This window comes from Acinonyx jubatus, chromosome E1 (genome assembly GCF_027475565.1).
Source record: "Acinonyx jubatus isolate Ajub_Pintada_27869175 chromosome E1, VMU_Ajub_asm_v1.0, whole genome shotgun sequence".
NCBI lineage: Eukaryota > Metazoa > Chordata > Mammalia > Carnivora > Felidae > Acinonyx > Acinonyx jubatus.
This window is the reverse complement of record NC_069397.1, coordinates 56,539,391-56,562,674: the sequence shown is the minus strand read 5'-3', so window position 1 is coordinate 56,562,674 and position 23,284 is coordinate 56,539,391. Positions and strand designations below refer to the sequence as shown.

At 59.9% G+C, this 23,284-nt stretch overlaps 1 protein-coding gene across 1 annotated transcript; it reads left to right on the top strand.

Annotated features, from left to right (window-relative positions):
* Positions 1 to 895: 895 nt before the first annotated feature.
* SOCS3 (suppressor of cytokine signaling 3) lies at positions 896 to 4,316 on the top strand. Its single transcript, XM_027052421.2, has 2 exons — positions 896 to 1,199; positions 1,848 to 4,316. Exon 2 carries the CDS (start codon positions 1,942 to 1,944, stop codon positions 2,617 to 2,619), a length of 678 nt encoding a protein of 225 aa, XP_026908222.1. The 5' UTR covers positions 896 to 1,199; positions 1,848 to 1,941; the 3' UTR covers positions 2,620 to 4,316.
* The last annotated feature ends 18,968 nt before the right edge of the window (positions 4,317 to 23,284 follow it).

Sequence of the window (23,284 nt, the reverse complement as noted above, 5' to 3'; positions counted from 1 at the left end):
CCTCTAGCGGACACAGGCGCGGGGTGGGGCCATTGCTCGCCCCGGGGCCCGTCCCGCCGCGGGAGAGCACCTGGCAGGGCCCACACGGCACCCCGAAAGTTGGGAGACCCAGATGTGTGAAAGCGGTTCTTGTTTGTTTGTGTCTGGTTTTCTGGTGGCGGGAGGCGGCGCTCATGTCAGCGTCGGCAGGGAACCTGGCAGTGGGCCCAGGGACTGAGGCCCGACAGCTGCCACGCAGGCTGCGTCCCCTCCATCCCCGGGGCTCCGGGCTTCTCCTCCGGGACGTGCCCGCACGTCCCCCCGCCCCCACACCTCCCCACTTCAGCTCCCAGGTGCGGCCCCAGTTTCGCCGCCCGGCTTTGGGGTGTCCCCAGTCCCCTCGCGGCCGGCCCGGGCCTCCTGGGGCCGCGATCGGGACCTCGGGCGGGCCCGGGTGGGGGCGAGGGGGGTGTCCCCGCGAGGTCTGAGAAAAGGGGAAGGGGAGCCGGGAGCCTCTCCCGCTCGGCCTCCTGGAACTGCCCGCGCTCCCGGAGCGGGGGCCCCCGCCTCTGCCAGAAACCTGCCTTCTTAGAAGGGAGGGGGAAAGTGTGAATGAGAAGTTGGGGGCGGAGCGCGCGCGGAGGGTGGGGGGAGGGGCCGCTGCCAGGAACGCGCCGCCGGGGCTGGCGCCGCGCCCGCGGGCCGCCCGGGCCGCCTCGCGCCGCGCTTTGTCTGTGCGCGCGTCTCGGCCGGTCCCGGCCCCGCTCGCGGCCCGCCCTCGGCCGCCCGCGGCCCCTCCTTCGCCCTCCGCGCAGCCTTTCATTGCTGCGAGTAGTGACTAAACATTACAAGAAGGCCGGCCGCGCAGTTCCAGGAATCGGGGGGCGGGGCGCGGCGGCCGCGTATATACCCGCGAGCGCGGCCTCGGCGGCGGCTCCGACTCGCACTCCCGCGCCGCCGCCGCCGCCAGCGCCGCCACTCCGGCCCAGCTCCCGCCGCGGCCCCTCGCCTCGTCCCTGCCGGCCGGCCCGGGGACGCGCAGGGGGCAGGGCGGGCGCCCCAGCGAAGCCCGAGAGACGCGCGCGCGGGGCCCTCGGTGGACTCCACGGCCGCCAACATCTGGGCGCAGCGCGGGCCACCGCTGGTCGCCGCGCGGCCGCCTCGCCTTGGGGACCGTAGGAGGCGCAGCCCCGAGGCCGGAGACTTCGTTTCGGGACCAGGTAGGAAGGAGGGGCGCGGCGTGGAGCGGGGCGGGAGGTTGGCGGGGCGGGGTGGTGGTGGGGGGGTTGGTGGTGGTGGTGGTGGCGACTCGCTAGTCCCGGGAGCTTTTTCCCGGTTTCCCCTCCCCTTCCCGGGTCATTCCCGGCAGGGAGGGGACGAGGTAGGGGGCAGAGCGGATGGAAGCCGGAGATCCCAGGTTCCCGGAAGACCCAGGCTGGGCCCTCGGGCTTCTCAAGCCCCCTCCCTCCCCCCCGTGCCTCGGATTTCTCTCTCCGTCCCCGCCGCTCGGGGCCACCGGACTGAGCGGCGCCCAGAGCGTCCCGGGGGCCCTTCTCCCGCTCCCCACCCCGGCCATGCTCCCGGAGACCCAACTTCCGCGCCCGAGTTTCCCCACTCGGCGTTCTCCCGGCGCGTGCCGGGGAAGGGGGCTGCCTGGGGCCACCCCGCGGGCGGGGGCGGGGGCTGGGCGGGCTCCGCGGGGTGCCTGGGCGCGGGGGGCGGGGCGGGGTGGGAGAAGGGCTCAGGCGGGGGCCTCGGGGCAGGGGGCGGGTGCCCGGGGCCGCCGGGAGGAGGCTGGGGGGCCTGGGCGGGCCGGGCGCGCCGGACGGTTCCGGACACTCACGCGGCGCGCCCCTTCCTCCCCGCAGCCCCCCGGGATGCGGTAGCGGCCGCTGTGCGGAGGCCGCCGAGCAGCTGCAGCCGCCGCCGCCGCCGCGCAGATCCACGCTGGCTCCGTGCGCCATGGTCACCCACAGCAAGTTTCCCGCCGCCGGGATGAGCCGCCCCCTGGACACCAGCCTGCGCCTCAAGACCTTCAGCTCCAAGAGCGAGTACCAGCTGGTGGTGAACGCAGTGCGCAAGCTGCAGGAGAGCGGCTTCTACTGGAGCGCCGTGACGGGCGGCGAGGCGAACCTGCTGCTCAGCGCCGAGCCCGCCGGCACCTTCCTCATCCGCGACAGCTCGGACCAGCGCCACTTCTTCACGCTCAGCGTCAAGACCCAGTCGGGGACCAAGAACCTGCGCATCCAGTGCGAGGGGGGCAGCTTTTCGCTGCAGAGCGACCCCCGGAGCACGCAGCCGGTGCCCCGCTTCGACTGCGTGCTCAAGCTGGTGCACCACTACATGCCGCCCCCCGGCGCCCCCGCCTTGCCCCCTCCACCCGCCGAACCCTCCTCCGAGGTGCCGGAGCAGCCGCCGGCCCAGCCGCTGGCGGGGAGTCCCCCCAGGAGAGCCTATTACATCTACTCGGGGGGCGAGAAGATCCCTCTGGTGTTGAGCCGGCCCCTCTCCTCCAACGTGGCCACTCTCCAACATCTCTGTCGGAAGACTGTCAACGGCCACCTGGACTCCTATGAGAAAGTCACCCAGCTGCCTGGGCCCATTCGGGAATTCCTGGACCAGTACGATGCCCCTCTTTAAAGCGCAAAGGGCAGGGGTCGGGGAGAGGAGCCTGGGTCCCCTCTCCCCCGTGGCACATGACACAAGCACAAGAATCCAGCCGTGAGAGTCCTGCAGCTCTGGGGGGAGCCGGGGAGGGGGGGGTGGACAGGCCCCTCCCTTCCGCCTCCCCCCCCCCCCCCCCGCAGAATGGGGACGGCGGGACCTGGAATGTGTCTGAGGGAAGGGGGGGGCGGCCACCTGAGCGCCCCGCCCCCACGCCAGCGTCTCCGGAGGAGCCCGCTGGCCCGGTAGGGACAGCTATGACGACAGCAGTGGTCTCTAATCCTCCTCTCCGCTTCCTCAACTCCCCCTGCATTTCCAAACAGGGGACACTGCAGGAGCGTTGAACTAGTGAGAACTGCCGGGGAGTCTTCAAACTTTCCAACGGAACTTGTTTGCTCTTTGATTTGGTTTAAAACGTAGCTTTAAACCTGAACAGGTCTCCGGCCTGGAAGAGGGTGGAGGAGAGGGCGCCCCCAGGGGCCTCAGGGCTGCAGGCTGGCCTCGGAAATGGCTCCTCCCACCGTCCGCCCCAGGTGAGGAGGGCGGCTGCATGCTCCTCCCCCCCGCCCCGGCTCTGGGGGTTAAGGTCAAGGGGTGACCTGAAGGGGGCTGTTCTGTCTCCCTCTCTGGGACAGCCACCAGGAACACAGGTCCCAGAGTCCATCGGGTGCCCGAGAGCCCTGGGCCCTTCCCTCGTTTTAAGGGGGGAGTGGCCTTCGGGGGGGAGGGGGGAGGCATGGGCTGGTCAGTCGTTCTGTACCCGGGGGTTGGGAGGAGGGTGGAAAAGATAGCCATCTTTGACCCCAGATCTCCGACACCGAGACGAGGGGTTCTACTTTGGGCCTCCTGTCTGGCTAGGAGATTTGCCTTAAATGCTCCCTGTCCCATGGATAGGGACTGGCACACAAGAAGCCACACACTCAGCCTATCCAGGCAGAGGCCAAGGGATCCTCGGAGGGCAAGCTGCTGGCCACTCAGCGTGGGGAGGGGGGGGGGGCGGGGAGCGGCAGGCGGAGACGGAGGGGGGCGGAGATCCACGCCTTCCAGCCCAGTCCTGGAAGAAGGCGAGCCCAGTTGGTATTGGCCAGTCCCAGGTGCCTCAGGGTGCCTGGGCTTCGGCAGAGCTGAGCCACCAGGTCCCACAGACCCCCCACCCCCCACCAGGCCCTGCACAGCCCTCACCTGGGGGTGGGGTGGGGGGAGGGCACAGGCAGGAAGTCATTGAGAGACTGGGGCCCCTGCCACCCCAGCTGCCAGCTGCTCCCTCTCTGCAATAGCACTGATCAGTGAAAACTTAACAGGAATGTAGCAGCGATGGAATTATCTGGAACTGTTCTTTTTGGGGAAAACTAAAACACAAAAGTTTTCTGTGTCAGGTATGGGGCTGGATGGGGCAGCTGTGTGTTGGGGTGTTTTGGTTTTTTTTTTTTTCCTGTTATTTTGTTTTTGTTTTTTAATAATGTTTACAATCTGCCTCAATCACTCTGTCTTTTATAAAGATTCCACCTCCAGTCCTCTCCCTTCCCCCACCCAGGCCTTCGAGGCTGTTAGGAGATGCTTGAAGAACTCAACAAAATACCAACCCAACTCAAACTTTGCACATATTTATATTTATATTCAAAAAAGAAACATTTCAGTAATTTATAATAAAGAGCACTATTTTTTAATGAAAACCGACTGGAGCCTTTTCCCCGCCCCTGCTCTGGCTTGCTCTCTCTTTCACCCACACCCACGCGGCGTCCGAGGGGAGGGGAGGGGAGGGCAGAGGAGAGAGAGCCGCTGGGGTGCACGCTCTGCCCCCTTGCTTCCCCGGGCGCTCCTAGCTCGCTCTGGAATCATCTTCACGTCACTGACAAGCTAAGGCAGCCACCTAGACTGTACCGAGAGGGGTAATTCCTGCTAGTCTGATTCAGATCTGACCAGAATATGCAAAGCAAGTTCGAAGGAAGAACTTCAAAGGGTTTGCAGGGAGTAAACTGAGCTGTGGTCAAAGCTTTTAGAGGCTCCAGGCTATTAGAAGCGCTCTGCTCCTTGGCTGGGAGGTGTTCCGAGAAAGCCCAGACTCCGGGGGTCACCGGGGGTCCTGGCGGTGACCCACGACCTCAGCACAGCCAGGTTCGTGGGAGGTGGGGGGAGGGGTGGGCCCTCCACTCCTGGGAGACCCGGGCCTGCGAGGGCGCACCCACACGTGCCTCCCAATGACAGTACCCGTCTATTTGCCTATTTTTAGCCACTCCCACCCTCTGGGTACTTAGAGGCTATCTGGGTTAACCTTCCCAGCCCCACAGCGCAGGTGTTATCACCCCTGTATTCTCAGACACAACCGCAGGTTCCATGGGAGCTGGGGGCTTGCGCTGGTCACTTCTGAGGCCCAGAACAGGGCTCAGTCAATATTTGTTGACTGAGTGGGGCAGTCACTCGGGTTCACGGAGGTTAAGCAATGTGCCCAAGGACACACCACTTGGGAATGTGGGAAAGACACAGGGTTGGAAGCGTGAACTCTCTCCGCCTCCCGAAGCACTAAGTGTGTGCCCAGGGCTGCCCCTCAGTGCATCTCCCTGCAAAGCCAAGCGGTGAGGACCCTGGCTCTGGGGTGTCAGCATTAGGGTTGGCCCCCTCCCCAGGCCCTCTATAAGCTGCTCCGGGAATCAGCGTTCAAAAGGCAACTGAGAGTAAATAAACAAAGTCATTTTTCTTTCCCATCTCCTAGACTTTTGGGGGGAAATAACGTAATAAAGTGACAAGAAAGGGCCAGGCTTGAGACTCCTGAGTGGACAGAGAATGTAGGAACCAGTCCAGAGAGACCACCATTTCCCAGAACAGAGAATGCAGACCCAGGTAAGGTCACCTTCCCAGAGCACGAGGTCAGGCGAGGGGACCCAGTGAGGCCTGGCTCATCCCAGGAGGAGGGGAGCCTGGGAAACTCCTGGCAGGCTCTTCCCTGTTCAGGCGCTGTTTTGCCAGGGTGTCCAGTGTTGACGGGGGCACTAACCCAAGGGCTTGATCTTCTCTGGCCCAAGGGGAAGCTCCTCTCTCCGCCCTCCTTGGGAGGTTGAACTCAGAGGCAGGAAGCCTCCCCCCCACCCTTTTCCTTTGATGCCCCCTCCCCCCACATCGTTCCTCCCCCACTTTTTTCTGTCTCCCCATTATCAGACCACAGACTGGACCAACCTTCTGCTTTTGCAGACAAGCGAACTGAGTCCCAGAGAAGGAAAGCAATTTACTTAAACATTTGTTTTAATCTGTATTTATTTTTGAGAGACAGAGACAGAGCGTGAGCAGGGGAAGAACAGAGAGAGAGGAAGACACAGAATCCGGAGCAGGCTCCAGGCTCTGAGCTGTCAGCACAGAGCCCAACGCGGGGCTGGAACCCATGAACCGTGAGATCATGACCTGAGCCCAAGTAGGCCGCTTAACCCACTGAGCCACCCAGGCGCCCCTGGAAAGCAATTTACTTAAATTCACACAGCAAATGAGTGGCAACAGAGAGAATCTCTCCCTTCCATCATTCTGCTCCCCAGCGCTCCTTCCTGTGTTCCCTCCTCATCCTACCCTCTGTTGCGTAAATCTTTCTGTACTTCACAGTCCTTTTGGGGACAGACCCCCCCCCCCACACACACACCCAGGACTTAAGGAGTGGGGGTGGGGGGCTCTGTCCTGACTGCCAGAGGAGGACTCCGCCTGGTTCCCAGATTTGCTAAGAAGCTTGAGCAGACACCCATGCCTCAGTGAGGTTAAGAGGAGCAAAGCTGGGGGTCCCTGGCCAACAGAAAGGGGAGAGGTTGCTGCCTCCAGGCCCTGTGCCGTATTACGCTGCTTCGGGCGTTGTAAGAATCCACCCCCCAAGAGGCCCTATCCCCTCTCCGGTGGTGCTGTTTTTTTTGGGGGCAGTCCTCCGGATGAGCCAGAGCCAGGAATGGGAAATCTAAGGCCTGCTCTGGGGGGAGGGAGCGAGGGAGGCCACAGACAGGGGAGCTGGAGCGTAAGCCTGCACGTTGGGTCCTAGTCTAAGGAACGAGGAAGGAGGCTTGGGAGGGGGCACCGCCGGGGTACCAGGCAGAGAGACGGGGCGGGGGTGGGGGGGGAGTCACCGAGGGAGTCTGAGCAGAGACAGAAGTCTGCGGGGTGGGGGTCGACGTGCCCAGGGGCGGATCGGGAAGACCCAGGCCGAGGCTGGGAAGAGCCGGGCCGGGCGCACCTTCCAGCGCCGCGTCCCGCCCCCTCCCGTGCGGGCGGGCGCGCGCGTCGCTCCCAGGCCGGCCTCTGCCAGGAAGAGTCACTTCCCGGACGCCGCGGGAGCCCTGGCGGAGCTATGCGAAGAATGTCCGCGCTCAGCCCGGCGGGTGGCACCTCCCGGGCCCGCGCCGCCGCCGCCGCCGCCGCGCCCAGCCGAGCTCGCGCGCGGTGGGCAGGCCACGCCCCCGCCACGCCCCCGCTCCGCGGAGCGCGGTCGCCGTGACAACGGGATTACGGGCGCGCAGCGCTGTTTATTCTCAGCCGAGTGCCAGGAAATTCGACGGGGAGGCTGCCAGGCGCACCTCCCTGGGGTGGGGGGCGGGAGGGGGAGGAGAGAGGGTGGACCGGCGCGCCCGGGGCTCCTGCGGGAGGCAAGGAGTCCTTCGTCACTGGGCGGGGGGGGGGATCACTGACCCCTCCGAGGGGAGCTGCTCAGAAAGCACTGGCTCCCCCCCAACCTTGGCCAAGTTCTCTCCTCCCAGGGGAGCCGAATCTCCCCTTCCGGCTGGCGAGTGCCCTCCCTCCGCCCCCCAACGCACACTCTTTCTGTCCAGGGATCCCGTCCTTGGAGCCCCCCAGCCTCTGCCCCGGTCCCTCCCTCACTCATTCATTCTTTCACTCCCCAAATATCTGTTGAACACATCCTGTGTGTCCGGGGACTGAGCGTAGAACAGGACAAGGCCCTGATTGTCCTGCTCTCCAGAGACTTAGTGGGAGTGACAGACAACGAACTAGTAAATATGTACATAAATGTAGCCGGCTACTAGTAGCGCAAAAATGCATCTTCGAGTCACATTTCCAGTAGGTGGCACATCCCCCGTCCTGTTTCTCCCTCTGGTAGGGTGACCAGCTAGTCCTGGTTTGCCCAGCACGGTTCCAGTTCAGCTCTGAAAGTCCAGCAAACCAGGCCAATTGATCACCCTACCCTCGGGTCGGAACACGCCCATTTCAGAGATGGGGAAACTGAGGCCTGAAACACAAGGGCAGCTCTTCCAGGGTCACAGGGTCAGGTAGAGAGCGCAAGAGCCAGAGGCCCTCCGGCTGAGAATCCCGGGCTCTTGCAGCCAAACACTCTGCACACACACCTCCCCCAAAAGTGCGGAAGCGCCTGCGGCCAGCCCCCCAGGGAGCAGACGAAATTGCTAGCTCCCAGATTCCAACCCCAGCTCTTCTGAATCAGAAGGCCTGAGGGGAGTCCCGGAATCTGAATCCTCAACATCTCCCCAGGTGACTCTCTGACCACTTTCGTTGCTGCCTTCCGGGAAGACAAGCCCGGATCCTCCTCTCTTCCGGGGACAGGGAATTTCCTTCTTGAACCTTGACTAAGCCGATCTGGGAAATCAGCAGGGAGGGAAAGCCTGGGTTCACGGCCCGCGCCCCGGCAAGCGCAGGCAAGTGCAGCCCTTCCCTCTCCTGGGCTCCAGCTCCCAGCCCTGGGCCTGAGAGAACAGGGGGCCGGCCCCACAGGGAAAGAGTACGGTGTTCCTCCCCCCACCCCCCCCACCCCACCCAGGGCTGAGCCCTCCCAGCTGTACTGTGCTGGGAACAGGCCAGGCATTTGTGAAATCCTTGGGTGAGCCTGACCCACTGTCATGAGGACGGCCTGTGGAAGCTGGTGCAGGGAGGGGGATGGGGGGCTGTTCCCAGAAGCGGGGAGAACTCTGGACTTCCCACTCCTGAGTGTTCTGCATTACAGCACAGCCTTAAGCAACAGCAGCGGCCTGGAAGGCTGCATGGCAGTCAATCAGCAGCGGCGACAGGCCGTCTTCTGAAGCTAGGGTTCTGGATGCTAAAACTTCACGTAATCCTCGAGAAACCGTCACTGCTGCCATTCATTGCAATAATCAGGCCCAGCCTTAGGAGAAGGCTTGAAAAGCTAGACTTAGAGAAAAAGATAACAACCAGGAGACTAGCTTGTCAGGCACATTACACAAGAAAATGTATTTCCTCTGTTTCGCCTCCTTCCCCCCCAAATCTCCAATCTTCCTTTCCTATAGAAAACCTTATCTGGTATTTGCAATGTGCGGATGTTGCAAGGTAAAGGCATGAAATGTAAAAGCTGGTCCTCCAGGAGGTCACTGTGCCTCACAACTGCAGGGGCGCTGTTCACAATATGATCTTTGTGGATGGTGTCCCCTGAAGTTGTGTGATGGGGGGCTGCGGTGTTTCTGAAGGTTAGGGTACCCTTGCCTTAACAACACTCCAGGTGATCCCAGTGCAGGTAGGAACCCTCTTCTGGGCACCATGACCGATGCTGGAGATCAGTGCTAAGAAGCATTCAGACATCAAGAGGCTTACAGTCTGAAAGGGGAACCAGAGGTGAAAACCAAGAAGTATCCTAAAAAGGAATGGGTGTAAAAATAAAGTGTTATACAGCAGACAGCTGGCAGCCCTAGGAGGAAATGACCTACAGTGGTTTCCCAGAAGAGGTGACACTCGTGAGCTAAGGCAAAACAGCAGGTGTTCCCCGGGCAGGCAGGCGTGGGACAGAGGGGCATTCTAACGACCTGAAACAGGGAAATGGCCCGGAAAAGGGAAAAAACTTTGGGGAACTTCAAGAGGTTTGGTATGTCCCCATCGGGCACATCCACACCAGATTCGTCTTCTAAAAATACGGCTTTTATTACGCATGCGCACACACGCACGCACGCACGCACACACGCACGGTCCATGGTTCATCCCAGTAGGATCCACATTGGTTCATTTGTCATTTTCTTCTAAATGGAATGGAAGGCCTAGCCTGGTAAGCCCCCCACACCCTGCACCCCACACTGGCACACACTTCCTTCGCTTTTGGTGGTCTCCTCATCTGCCTACCCCACACTCCCCCCCCCCCCTCGCTCACCTGTGAGCCCGTGTCGTGTCGTGTTGGGGTTATCTGGCCCTATGCCCGGTCTGCTCCGAGCTGTCAGCACAGAGCCGGGTGAGGGGTTCAGACTCACAAACCGTGAGATCGTGACCTGAGCCGAAATCAAGAGTCGGATGCTCAACCCATGGAGCCGCCCAGGTGCCCCAAAAGAAGAAATGTCTTTAAATAACGAGGTTTCAGAAGTCGTTACAATAGTAAGTCACCCACAACTTTTACTTTGGGACGCAAACAGGCCTCTTTTATTTTCAGCACCTGATGTTTGCATAAGTGGCATTTCTGCTCTTCTCAGTGCGCCCTAATACGTGATATCCTTCCACGTTCCCTCCGCGCCTCGGATGCAAGTGAGGCGGGTAAGGTGACATCTGTTGCATTTTCCAGATGAGCAAATTGAGGTGTAGAGGGGATTCAGACCTGCCTCAGATCACACAGATAACTGCTGATAGAAGCAGCCTCCCTTAGGACATCGATCACTGGACTTCAGGTCCAGTGCCCTTCCCACGACTGCTAGCATCTGTGTGTGAGAGCCCCCACCGTCCAGGACCTCCATCTAGCAGCGGCTGCGAAGGCTCCCCAGGGGACTCAAATGGCAGCTGAGTCCACACTGGCCAGCTCAGCCCTGGGACAAGGTCCTGCGGCCGTCACTCTATCTGTGGAGACCTTGGGTGGTTGCTAGGAGCATGAGACACATCCCCCATCTCCCAGCAGGAGGGAGCCTCGATGGGGGTGCCCAACGCACACAGAACTCCCAAGGAAATTCCAGCAAGACGTCCGGCCAACCCAACGTGCGGGATTTTGCTCGAAGCCTCAGAGAACCCCAATATTGCCCTGAACTCTGGTTTCCGGAAGCTGGGGAAAGAGATGAGATGGCCTCTATGTAACTTTTTCTGTTCCGGAATCCCGTGAAAAGGAGGCTGGAGGGAGAGGAAACCAGCGCTGGGAAGGGGCAATTCTTCCCTGTGCTCTCCTTGGCTCCCAGAGAAAGTGGGCAAGGGGGTCTGGCCGGAAGGCTACCCAGAGGACACTTGGAGACCCACGGGCCTTGCCCGGTGGGGGGCGGGGCAGTCAGTGGCTGTGGCATGTTTCCCTACACCCTGGGGCTTCCCCGCTGGACTCCTCAGGCCATCACTCCGGGGTTTGGCCAGGAACTCAGCAAGGACCCTGACCAGGCTATGGCCAGAGCCCTGGAGTGGAGGGAGGAGCCCAGGAGTAAAGCCTGGCCCGCCCGCAGGCGTGCTGCCAGACCTCTCCCGTCTAAGAGAAGGAGCTGAGAAGGTCAGCCAAGGGGCCCAGCTGCAGCGAGAGACCTTGTGCCCACAGCAGGCCGAGGACTGAGTTGGTCAGTCTCGAGCGCCGAAGGGGAGGGGCTTCAACCCAGGCAGAGTCCACAAGCCCTGGGGTCACCCGGCTGGGCTCCGTGGCCGGGAGGAGAGGCATCTGGACAGGAGCCAACGGAAAGGGCCAGTAGAGGCTGCAGACCCCCCAGGGGACAGGTGGGGAAGGTTGCACACACACGCGGCTCCCTCCGTCTGCAAATGCAGCACATGGTACCACCCCTCTGTTGTGCACTGTGCAATTCTCTTTCCATGGGCTGATGCCCGACAGCGAGTCGTCACCCCAGTCCTGGTCCCCCCGAGACAGCTAACCGGGAGGCGACTGACCAGGACTCCGGGCGGAATTGCTGGCGGGGGTCTGAGCTCTCCTCTGGGAGGAGAGAGCCGCTGGCCTGGCCCAGGATCCAAAGGTGTCCTCAGCCTTCGAGAAGGCAGGATTCAAGCAACTGAATCAGCCTGCCCAGGACGTGGGCGGAGCTCTGCTCCCCGGTCTCAAGGGCCCTTCTGGCTAGTCTCTGGAGGGTCCTGTGGGGAACAGACCAGGACCGCATGAGAATGTTGTTGGCCTTGGCCTCCCCGTGGCCTGTGGAGTGAGAATAAGACAGGCTCGCGGTCCCACGGCGCTCTCCTTGGACAAAGAGTACTCCCATCAGCGTCTTTTATTCATTTCACAAACACCTTCAAGTTTCCAGTGCGCCGAGCTCTGGTCTAAGCACTTGAAATATATGAACATTTAATTCTCCAGGAACTCTTATGGCTTAGGCCCTATTATTGTCCCCTGTTTTCCCGTGGAGGGAACGGCCAAATAGGGGGTGCCGTGACTTGTCCCAAATCACGCAGCTGGCCAGGAACAGAGCTGCGGTCCCTGACGAGGGCCTGCACCTGCCGACGCCACTGAGGCACTGGATACTGGCATGGGAGCTGCCCCAACCCCCACTCCCGGACTGGTAGAGGGCAGAACGCTGGCTGTCGGGCAGGGAAGCCGGGTGTGTGCCCCCTTCACTGCTTCCTGGAAAACAACCTTGGGCCAGCACCTAATGGCCTTGCCTGGGTTCCTCATCTCTCCGTGGGGGATCTCAACAAAGCCTGCTCTGGGAGTCCTAAGGTTGATACAGGAGCAAGTCAAAGCTTTATTATTACTAGCAGGGGCTCCCTGGGACCAGCAAGATCTCGAACGCCTCCCGTTCACCCGACATCCAGCCCCACACACTCCTGCTCGCAGGGCCACCGGTTCCGTGGTGGTTTCCTGTCCCCGCAGAGAGGAAGACACGGAGGGAGCACTTCTTCCCGTCTCCTCCTTGGTCTCTTCCAGCTTTTGCTTTGTGCGCCTGCTCTGTTTCCTTCTTGTTTTCCTCAGCTGCCCTCTGTTTGACATTCAGTGGTTGTCCAACTTTCCTGGAGTCGCCATATCAAAGGACCACGCGCTGGGAGGTTTGAAACAACACGTCTGGACTTCCTTGCGGTTCTGGAGGTCGCAAGTCCAAAATCAAGGTGTTCATGGGCCTGCACTCCCTCTGAAGTCTCCGGGGGGGGGGGGGGCGGGATTCTTCCTTGCGCTTCTCAGCTTCGGTGGCCGCCAGCAGATCCTTGCCAATCCTTGGCCGGCGGATGCGTCACTACAGTCCCTGCCTCTGTCTTCACGCGGCCTTCTTCTCTGTGTGTCTGTGTCCAACTCTCTTCTTATAAGGACACCAGCCATTGGATTGGGGCCCAAACTCATCCAGCATGACCTCATCGTAACTAATTACATCTGCAAAGACCCGATTTCCGAATTAGGTCACATGCACAAGGTCCACGTGGAGATGAATCTTGGAGACGCCACTCAAGCCAGTTCTGGGGGGTTGGTTCTGCAGGATCTCAGATCAAGAACGTTTTTTTTCTCTCCTTGAATCTTTCAGGAAGAGCCTGAGAAATGTGTCCTTCTCTGCTCTTGGGCATAGGGAGAAGCGGAATGTCCCTTTAGGCTCTGTTAAGGGCACCTTGAGCAAAGGACAGCCTGGAAAGGCACCCAGGGATAGAGCCCAGTGGTTGGCCTGGCCAAGGGCTGCACGGCCAAGGGCAACGTCTCTCAGGGAGGGAGCATGCGTCTGCAGGCTGCCTGGCAAGGCCGAGTCCCCCACAGACATTGCCTCATTTAGCTGCAGAGATGTTCCTGCATTTCTCTGGTGAAGAGCTCCGTCTCGGCGACCTCAGATGACCCCTCACACAAGAAAGAGCATCCTCTAGAAAGCTTATTCCGAGCCTCCATGGGCAAGAGACGGAGGGGGGTAGAGCCACAGGGCCGGGCGTGGGAAGTCTGGCCAGCACCACAGTTCCTTGGCAATGTTACCCAGGGAAAAGTCAGGGGATGCCCGGCAGCCAGCTCTTTGCAAAGCCCGGGGTTCCTGACAGCGAGGGGGACACGGGCACACAGCAGCCTCCGTCCCTCGGATGTCTACGTTGAATCCCAACCACCAGGCTGGGGCAGCTGGGGACGGGACGTGGGCTTTCCTCTGCATTTTCGCCACCGTCAGAGAGGAGGCGGGACGGGGGAAGCCTCCAGGTGCTCCCTGAGAGCTGAAGGCCAGGTCCTCAGGTCCCGCGAAGCCCTCCTCCACCAGGGCCCGCAGCCCGTTCTCTCTGCCCATGCGCCCTTCACCCACAGCTAAGGACTCTGGGCCGACCTCTGGCTCTGCCAGGCTCTCTGGAGTACCCAGGGCTGACTTCTAGAACCTGGGGAAGGAAAGAGGGAGGATGCCAAGAAGGCACGAGGCTGTGCTCCTACCTGAACCACAGGAAGGGGACCGCCCTGCCTCAGCGCACCCACAGCTGCTCTCCCAGGGACAGGAAGTCAGCCGAGTGCCGAGCAAGCTGCTAGCGGGGGGGAGGGGCTCAGGCACCTGGGCGGTCAGCTGGGCCATCTGCCCTCCTGGGCTGCGCTGGTTCCCACACCCCGGAGGCCAGACAGAGTAGGGATTAGGAGCCTAAATTTTCAGGGCGCCTGGGTAGCTCAGTCTGTTGAGCGTCTGACTTCGGCTCAGGCCGTGAGCTCACGGTTCGTGAGTTTGAGCCCCGCGTCGGGCTCTGTGCTGATGGCTCAGAGCCTGGAGCCTGCTTCGGATTCTGGGTCTCCCTCTCTCTCTGCCCCTCCCCCACTCTCGCTCTGTCTCTTTCTCAAATAAATAAGTAAATAAACATTTTTAAAAAATTTAAATAAAAACAGAAAAAAGAAGCCTAAATTTTCATCCCAATTCACTTTGCCTCCTCCCAGCCAGGAGACCTGGGCGCGTCAATAAACCTGCTTCCCGTCTTGTGCAATGGGGATATTAACGTTCCCCGCTTCCTTCAGTCGTTGTGATAGCTCAGTAAGTGGACACCCACATTGCTTAGTACACAGGGAGTGCTCTCTCAACACCGGGTGCTCTGATGCTCCTCCGGACCAGGGGCCGAGCCCCTGGACAGACTTGATTTCTTACAAACAATCTGGCACTGCAGTAGCGGCCTGACCTGCTTAGGGGAGAGAGGGTGACCTTGCAGGCAGCCCCACCTGGTCTGCTGAGTCTCCCTGGGACACCAGTGACACCCTGCCTCCACTTGTTACACTGGGTGAGCTCTCCCTCCGCCAGGGCCCCTCTCTGGCTGGTCTGCCCAACCACAGGACAATCAGGCTTTCGGCCAGGCAGTTACAGTAAGTCAGGCCCGCCCTTCCTCACATGGGGTACCCACCAAGCCTGGGGCCAGAGCCTCTCGCTTCCCATAGAGGAGGGGAAGGGGGGGATGGAGAGGCCCTTCCTTGCCAGGTGCACGGTTACCCCCCACCCCCAGAACATGCTGGTCTTTCCCAGTGATTTCCAGGGGCTGTCTTGTCCTGGCAACCACCAGGCCCAAGCTGCAAAGGGCAGCTGAAACAGCAAATGATGTTCAGAAAGAGGCTGACTCACTCCAGCCAGGCTGCGCCCTCCGTGAATACTGTTGGACCTCAGCCTGGGATTCCCGCAGGTTCGGACAACAAGTTGGACCATCCTCTTGTAGGAGGCACGTTCCAAGCTAACCCGGAGGGGGAGGGACGAGGGGAACCCGCCGCTCCACTTCCAGGCCGAGGGGGACAGGACAGGGACACGAGAAGGCCTCGCGATCCCAGGCCTGACTGAGGAGGCAGGGGGCGGGGAGGACAGAGGACCCCGTTTCTAGAGCAAGGGCACATTACATGATTATTCTATTTTAGTCGTAACAACCCTGCAATGTAGATAGGAGTAATCGCTGCTTAACAGATGAGGAAACTGAGGCTGGGAGCCCGCGAGAGGAGGCTGGGTGAGGGGTGGCGCCTGCTGGAACAGGAAGGGACGCCCGCACAGAGCTCCGCCAGGGCTACCTGACCCCAGGGCTGCGTCTGACGGCGAGGCGCGCATTTCGCAGGCCCGGCGGGAGGAGGGCGCAGACCCGGGTGGGGGCTGTCCCCGGAGACCGGCCCTGCCGCCCCTCCCCTTCCCAACCCCCCCTCCCGCGCTCCCCCTGCCCTGCTCCCCGCCCCCCGCCGGCCCCCAGGTCAGCGCCCACGGCAACCCCTCCTCCAGGCGCTGTGTGCAGGGGGAGGGACCGCACGGGCGCTCAGCCCGCGCTGCCGCCCGCCTCGCATTCCTCCGCCCTTCCATCAGCGCGGCCGGCCCCCGACGGGCTTCCCCGCAGGCCGTGAGGTCAGCGCCCCACCCCGCCGCCGCGGGGCCGGCCCCCTCCCCGGACGCAGGTCCCCGCGCGCGGGGATCCCGGCCCCCTCCCCGGTCTGCGCCCTCCGCCCACGCCCCTGCCCCACCTCCCCGGGCCCCGCGTCTGGGATCCCGGCCCGGCCCCACCTCCCCTGGTCCCGGCGCCTGCGCCCCGCCACGCGCCCCTGCCCCACCCGGATGTCCGCGCCCGGGATCCCGGCCTGCGCCCCTCCCCGGGTCCCCGCCGTCCCCCAGGTCCCCGCGTCCCGGCGCGTCCCGGAGCTGGGCGGCCTCTCGCGCCCTCCGGCCGCTGCCCGCTGCCCGCGGGCCTCCGGGCCGAGCCCTATTTCGGGCGCTGGCGCTGCGGGCCCAGGCAGCCCTGCCCGGAAGGGAGGCTATTCTGGGCCGGGCCAGCCGAGCAGCTGTGGCCCCAGGGCTTCCCGGCAGGGTGCGCGCCCGGGACAGAGGGCACGCTAGGGCAGGGCTCTCCTCCCTCCCCACCTTCCTCCCAGGCCGCGCCCAGCTCCCTCCCCTTTTTGGCCAGACCCGGGTCCTCTCCTAGGCCAGGAACATTCTCTGGTGCCAGGTCACCGACAGAGTGTCCAGGGCCTGTGGCCACGGCGCACCCTCTTCCAGCGCCCCATGCTGCTGCCGCCACCACCTACGCCTCTCTGGTCTCTGCGCCCACCTCTCGGTCGGGGTGATCTTCCTAGCACCCTGTGCTTGTACGACATGGCCCCATGTGTCCCATTTGCCTGCCCTTCTTGGCCGTAGCCCCTCACCCACGCATCCATGTGGTTCAGCGTCAAACCCCCAGTGCCCAATACGGGATGGATCCCCCCAAATGGTCATTAAATGAAAGTTCTTACAGGGTCGCGTTTGGTGTCACGGTCAGGACGCCGGACTCCAGTCCCTTGGGGGTCTTCTCACATTTTGCCCAGCAAAACCTTCTGATGACCACCTAGCTGCCCCCTGGGCCCCTTCCCCCACCAGAGGGAGTGGCCATTTCCACGGGTGGCCTTGGCTTGGTGGTCGAAGCCTCAGGCATCTGCACATGTGACCCGGGTCCCTTTGGGCTCCCTCTGACCTTAGGACCAATTGCTAGATTCCTCAGGGCCACGCGCTTCCCTCTGGGATAAAAACCAGGATAAAAATCTCTGTGGTCTATCCCACGTCATGGTCACAAGGAGACAAAGTATATGTAACCATCAGAATGCAAGCCACTGCGTCATCCACCCCAAATCCCTCTCTCCTGACCGTAAGGTTTCCCGAAGAGCGAGCGCGCGCGCGAGAGCCGGCTTGGGAGAGGAGAGAAGGGGGAAGCTGACATCTGTCCCTCTGCTCACTAGATGTTTCCACGCTCCACCTCATGTGGCCCAGAGCCTCCAAACTTTAATGTCAGCACGAGCCACTCGGATCTTGTTAAACAGCAGACTCCAATGCTTCAGGCCTCTGGCGGGGACTGAGATGTTGCATTTCCAGCCAGCCCCAGGTGGTGTCCCTCCCGCCAGCCCCCACGGCACCCGGGAGGGAGGGGGGACCTCCCGGACAGCCCCCCCTAGTGTTCCGATGACAAAGCTGAGGTTTAAGGAGATTAAATTGCTCGCTTAACACAGCCAGGCCAGCACCTGGGCCCAGCCGGCCACAGAATGTCCCCCTCCCCTTGGGCCTCCGCTGCCGGGGTCCTCCAGATCCTCCGCCCTTGGCCCCCCAACTCTGTCCCCGGCTACAACTCTCACCCCTCAGCTTGCTTTCTTTTTCTTTTAAAGGGTCGCGCCAGGGGCGCCTGGGTGGCTCCGTCGGTTAGGCAGTTAAGCGACTGCCTTTGGCTCAGGTCATGATGTCACTGTTCTTGAGTTCGAGCCCTGCGTCGGACTCTGTGCGGACAGCCTGGAACCTGCTCTGGATTCTGTGTCTCCCTCTCTCTCTGCCCCTCCCCCGCTCACACTCTGGCTCTCTCCCTCTCAAAAATAAGTATTTTTTTAAATTTTTTTTTAACGTTTATTTATTCCTGAGACGGAGAGAGACAGAGTGTGAACGGGGGAGGGGCAGAGAGAGAGGGAGACACAGAATCGGAAACAGGCTCCAGGCTCTGAGCCATCAGCCCAGAGCCCGATGCGGGGCTCGAACTCACGGACCGCGAGATCGTGACCTGAGCTGAAGTCGGACGCTTAACCGACTGAGCCACCCAGGCGCCCCAAAAATAAGTATTTTTAAAAATGTTTAAAATAAAAAAAAATTAAAGGGTCACACTAATACCTGTGAGTGGTGAAATGTGCTATACGTACTCTTATCCCCAATGAAAACAGTAAGTTCTATATGGACAAAAAATGAAACTTGCCCCCCTACCCAACTCCCCTCAGCTCACCGCCCCCCACCCCCAGAGAAAGAAATAGGATCTCCGGGGGCGCCTGGGTGGCTCAGCCGGTTGGACGTCTGACTTCAGGTCATGATCTCACAGTTGGCGGGTTCGAGCCCGCGTCGGGCTCTGCGCTGACAGCCTAGAGCCTGGAGCCCGCTTCAGATTCTGTGTCTCCCTCTCTCTTTCTGCCCCTACCCCACCCTCTCTGTGTCTCTCAAAGATAAATAAACCTTAAAAAAAAAAGGGGGGGGGGGAAATACAATCTCCAATTTGCTACTGGTTCTTTAATTGAGGCCATATAGTGGGGTCAGCTCTGGTTAACGCTGTAGGATATGGGTAAAAGGTCAGGCAAGAAGCCACCAAACCAGGGATGGCAATCTGCTGAAAGAGAGAGAGAGAGAAGAAAGTGTGGTTCAAATATGGGCCCAGGAAGAGGCAGGAAACCACTTTCTACCCAGAGCCCTCTCCTTGCATCTGTCGGGGCAAGTTGGCACGGGTGAGGGAAACCCAGGTCCGCCAACACCCTGGCTCCTGAATAACTAACAGCCACCCGGTGCTCTGATTCACTCGTCTATAGGTAGTTTACTTCCTGTCGGGGAGGCCTGAGCCTCCACCATCCTGTGTTGACGGAAGGGTAATCAATTGGCAATTAATTAAAAGCGGAAGGAATGCGGATTCGCTCCATCAGAACTCAGCGGGGAAGGCGGTGTTTTTCAGAGGTGCCTCTACGGGCAGGCCGGGGTGCGAAATGAAACGCTGTCCTGGTTTCCCGAATGGCATCTGACCAATCCTGGGGGGCTTGCAGGTGGGGGCGGCGGGGATGGGGGGGAGGCGCTGGGGCCAGAACGCCTGGGAACCCGGCCCACTGGGTGGGGTCCTGGCCCCACCGCCCCACTGATGGAGCCGTTAAGTGAGGCGTTAAGTGGTATGCGGTGCCCGAGCGGGGCTGTGTTCCTTTCCTCCTTCTCACTCCTGCTCCCCGCAGCCCCACCGGGTGCCCCACCTCTATTCCTGAGTTCTGGGGCTGAAATGAGGCCAACAAGTTAGCTGCCTTTAAAGATGGACATTTTCTCAGACTGGGGAAACTGGGGAAAAACCACAGGTCTCCGAGAGGGAAGGAACAGGGCCCACGCGGGGCGTGGGGGAGGGGCAGAGGGACAGGGGAGGGGACTGGGAAATCTCACCGTGCCCACTTCTGCTTTGCAGAACCTCTCTCACCTCATAACTTCCCCTGAAGTGCCCACTGGCCATTTGCATAGGTCTCCTTGAAATTCTGGATAGGAGCGCCACCCTCTCCTCCCCCAGCTCGGCCCTCCAGGGGGTGGCTGGAGCACCACTGGGGAACCAAAGGGTGGGGACAAGTGGCCGTGGGACGGCAGCGACTGCCCCGAACCTTCCCCTGGCTGATTCACTCTTCTTCCAAGAGATGGGCCATTTTCCTAGAATGTTGCAACAGGGGTATGAGGGTTTTTCCAGAGATTTCCACTCTCCCGATGACCCAGCCCTGAGCCCCTCGAGTGGAACCCACCACGACTCCCACTCTCCCACCACAAGGGCTGGGCATCTGCCCTCTGACCTTGATGCCCCCATTTCTCGAGTTCTCAAGGGGACCCGAACTCAAGTCTCCGGGGATGGATGCCTGGTACCTCCAGCTGGGCACACAGCAGGCTCTGGGGCGGGTTTTTCTTCCTTAATGCATATTTGTTTCATGGATGGGATGACTGGAGATTACTTACCCCTGATGAAGAAACCGGAAGGCAAGACAGTTTTAAAATTCTTTAAAAAAAAAAAAAAAAATTCATCCTGAGTGTTACCCCCTTCATTTTTATCGTCTCCTCCCTTTCCGTTCCAAACCCTAAACTCAGTCCTGAGAGTGAAGCACTTTGCGGGGGAAGCCGAGTCTCACTCCCCTCTCTTTCCCCCAGTCCCTGGGTTGAAGCTCCATGGATTTTGTGATTTGGGATTCCACGGCCTTTCCCAGCCCCTCAAGGAGGTGAAGAGGGAGACGTTTGATCTCCAGGAAAGGAATGTCACTGTGGGCTCACTGTCCACCCAGGGCGACTCCCTGTGGGCTTAGCACGGCTGAGGAAAGAGACAGTGGGGAATGTCAGGTACTCTAGATTTTAGGGGATATTTTTTCAAAAAGTTCAGGGAATCCTGGCCCCAAAGAGCTATAGGTTCTAAGAGAGAAAATGGGTCGAGGAAAAATGATCGACTAGGGGAGAAAGTCAGGGCTGGGACAATCCAGGCACAGAAGGTCTCAGTGACAAGAGCAGTGGGTGGGTGCAGGAGATAAAGCCCTGGGGAACCTTCTAGGGCGCGGAGGTCTGATTTCAGAAGGAGCAGAGAAACGGGAGGGAGGGAGGGGGTGCTCTCAACCGGGACGGAGTGCAAAAGGACAGCTCTTACTTAGGTAAGGAGACTAAATGGTGTCCAAGAAGAAGGACAACAAACTGCCTTTATTGAGTATCTGTTGTATACTGGTCCACCCCCCCCCCCCCAAGTCCGTCAAGTCCGCCAGAGCCCCACAGAGCAGGTGCTGTCATGCTCTTCCTACCAGAGAGCCACTCGACTCAAGATGGCCACGCACTTGCCTCCTCCAAAAGGCTCCCCAGGCCACAAAGACTACTCTCAGCTACTCGTCACAGTCAGAAAGAAAGGGCAGGGCGGGATTGAGGGGAACTGAAATCCCATAGGGGAGGGGACAGCAAGAGGGGGAGGGAGGCTCTGAATCAACTCAAGTGTCAGCCCCCGGGGGCTGCCATTGTGGGACAGGAGGGAGCTTGCGCCCCTGGCTGCGGAGTGGTGCCTTTTCTGTCATCCCCGAGATTGGGAGGGGGACAGGAAGATGGGCAAACCAGGCCCCTGTGGAACAGGAAGCAGATTCCAGAAACTGGAAACCAGCGAGGATGATGGTAATCACCAGCTAAACTCTGGAATGAATCATTAAACAAATTCATTTATTCATGCCCTTAGTCGACAAATATTTATGGAGTGTCTCTAAGTGCAAGCTACTGTGTTAGACCCTGGGGGTGAACTCTTAAATTGGTGTGGACTGTTCCCGAAAGGACTTCGCAGCTACAAGCAAGGAGATGACAACATACAATTATCGTAACGGGAAATACTTTCAGCGGAGACATACGGATAAAACATGATGGGGACCCAAATCGCACTTCGAAAAGGCAGATCGTCGTAGCTGAATTCAATGCAGGGAAGGAGCCAGACATGTTCATAATAGGCCTATATATGCCAGTGTTCAAAAAGGCAAAGAAAAATTGGAATCTATTCACATGGGGTCTGTTGAACGGAATATGTCCTCACAGCACAACACTACACAGCCAACAAAAATTGTTTATGTAGCTGTACAGATGTACACAAAATACGAGTGAAAACAGACCACAAAAGACTATGTAGGTCTGACTGACTGCATTTTTGAGTTTTTTTGGCCTATGTACTTCTAGATGTTTTTAGAAACTTATGGAGGGGCGCCTGGGTGGCTCAGTTGGTTGAGCGTCCGACTTCGGCTCAGGTCATGATCTCACGGATTGTGAGTTCAAGCCCCACGTCGGGCTCTGTGCTGACAGCTCAGAGCCTGGAGCCTGTTTCAGATTCTGTGTCTCCCTCTCTCTCTGACCCTCCCCCGTTCATGCTGTGTCTCTCTGTCTCTCTCTCTAGAATAAATAAAACATTAAAAAAAAAAAAGATTAAAAAAAGAAAAGAAACTTGTAGAAATACATACCAAAGTGTTTGAAGTGCTCACTTGTCCTTGCAGAGTGGGATCTAGAATGCTCTAAAATTCTTTTTCATCGATCTCTATTTTGGAAATTTCATAAAATGAATACTACCCTTTTTCAAGGGTAGAAAGCAACTGATGAATACGCAACGCCCACTGGGAGGTAAGTCTCTGGCCCCGGCCAAGTCCTGTTCAACATTTCCATCAATGACTCGAGTAGGGAGCCTGAAGGCATATAAAACAAAACTGGGGGGTCATCCAACTCATCTGGATGCAAAATGATGACAGGCTAGGACCGTAGATGAAAAGATCAGGACTAGGCATAGAGTCCTCAATGAGATGCCCCGGGGGGCCCAGAACTGGAGAGCCTAGGAGAGACACAGAGGCGCAGGTTGACCGCACACGAGTTCCTGCTCGGGTGCCCTGAGACACCGGAAAGCTGCCACACCCCTGGTCCTTGTCAGGATGAAGTGGTCTTCAGTCCTCTGTGGCCCGAGAGAGAAGAAAGCGTGTGGACGATCACAGGGAGATGATGCCGCCCCCAGATCAAAGAACAAGGCAAGTTTCCAGGAGGCTGATTTCAACTCAATACAATGAAAGGGGAAAATGCCAGATCCTCAGACCCCGCCAGCTATCCAAGCCTCCCAAGAGCCCAAGCCATTGGCCACGCAGGGCAGGGAGGGAGGCTGTGAGTCTGCTCCAGCACAGGGGGGGCTGAACACCAGGGAGGCTGGACCAGAGGACCTCAGGGTCCCCTTCCAACTCACTGGCGGCGTCTCCCCCAGCACTGTGTTTGCACCCAGGGAGTGCAAAGTGACCCCGACACACAGGGCCCTTGGGTGGGGGTGGCCCTGTGGCCCTGGGGAAGCCAGCACTGGCTGACTGCCCGTTGGAGGGTTGACAACAGCCGGATGACAACACAGAGGAGAGGAGGGGTCAAAGGAAGGAGGAAAAGAGGGAACAGAAAACAAACTGAACAGAGAGAGGAACGAAGAGAAGTGTGGGAAAAGGAAAGTGGGGAAGAGATGTGGAGAGGCCGGTCAGCCCTGGAGGTGGGAAGGGAGGGCAGGGTGGGTAGAGACCCAGTGGGGGTGGGGGGTGGGGGTGGGGGTAGGGGGACGGGGTTTGCTGCAGAAGGCTGGTGCTGTGCCCGGAATCACCCGCTGTCCCACAGACACCGGTCCACCTGTGTGTCATGCCTGAGTGCCTCAGTGTCGGTGTTAGTGGCCTTCAGAGAACGAAGAAGCCATGACCCCTGCCAACCCTCCCAGATTCACCCCGGAGCTGGGGCGACAAAGCACGAGTACATGAACAGTAAAGGAGAAAGCGCGGCCCGTCACAGGGCAGGATAAGGCAGGGTGGACTTGGGAGTCATGAAGACTCGAGTTCGAATCCAGACTTGGTGCTGTGTGGCCTCAGGCAAGGTCC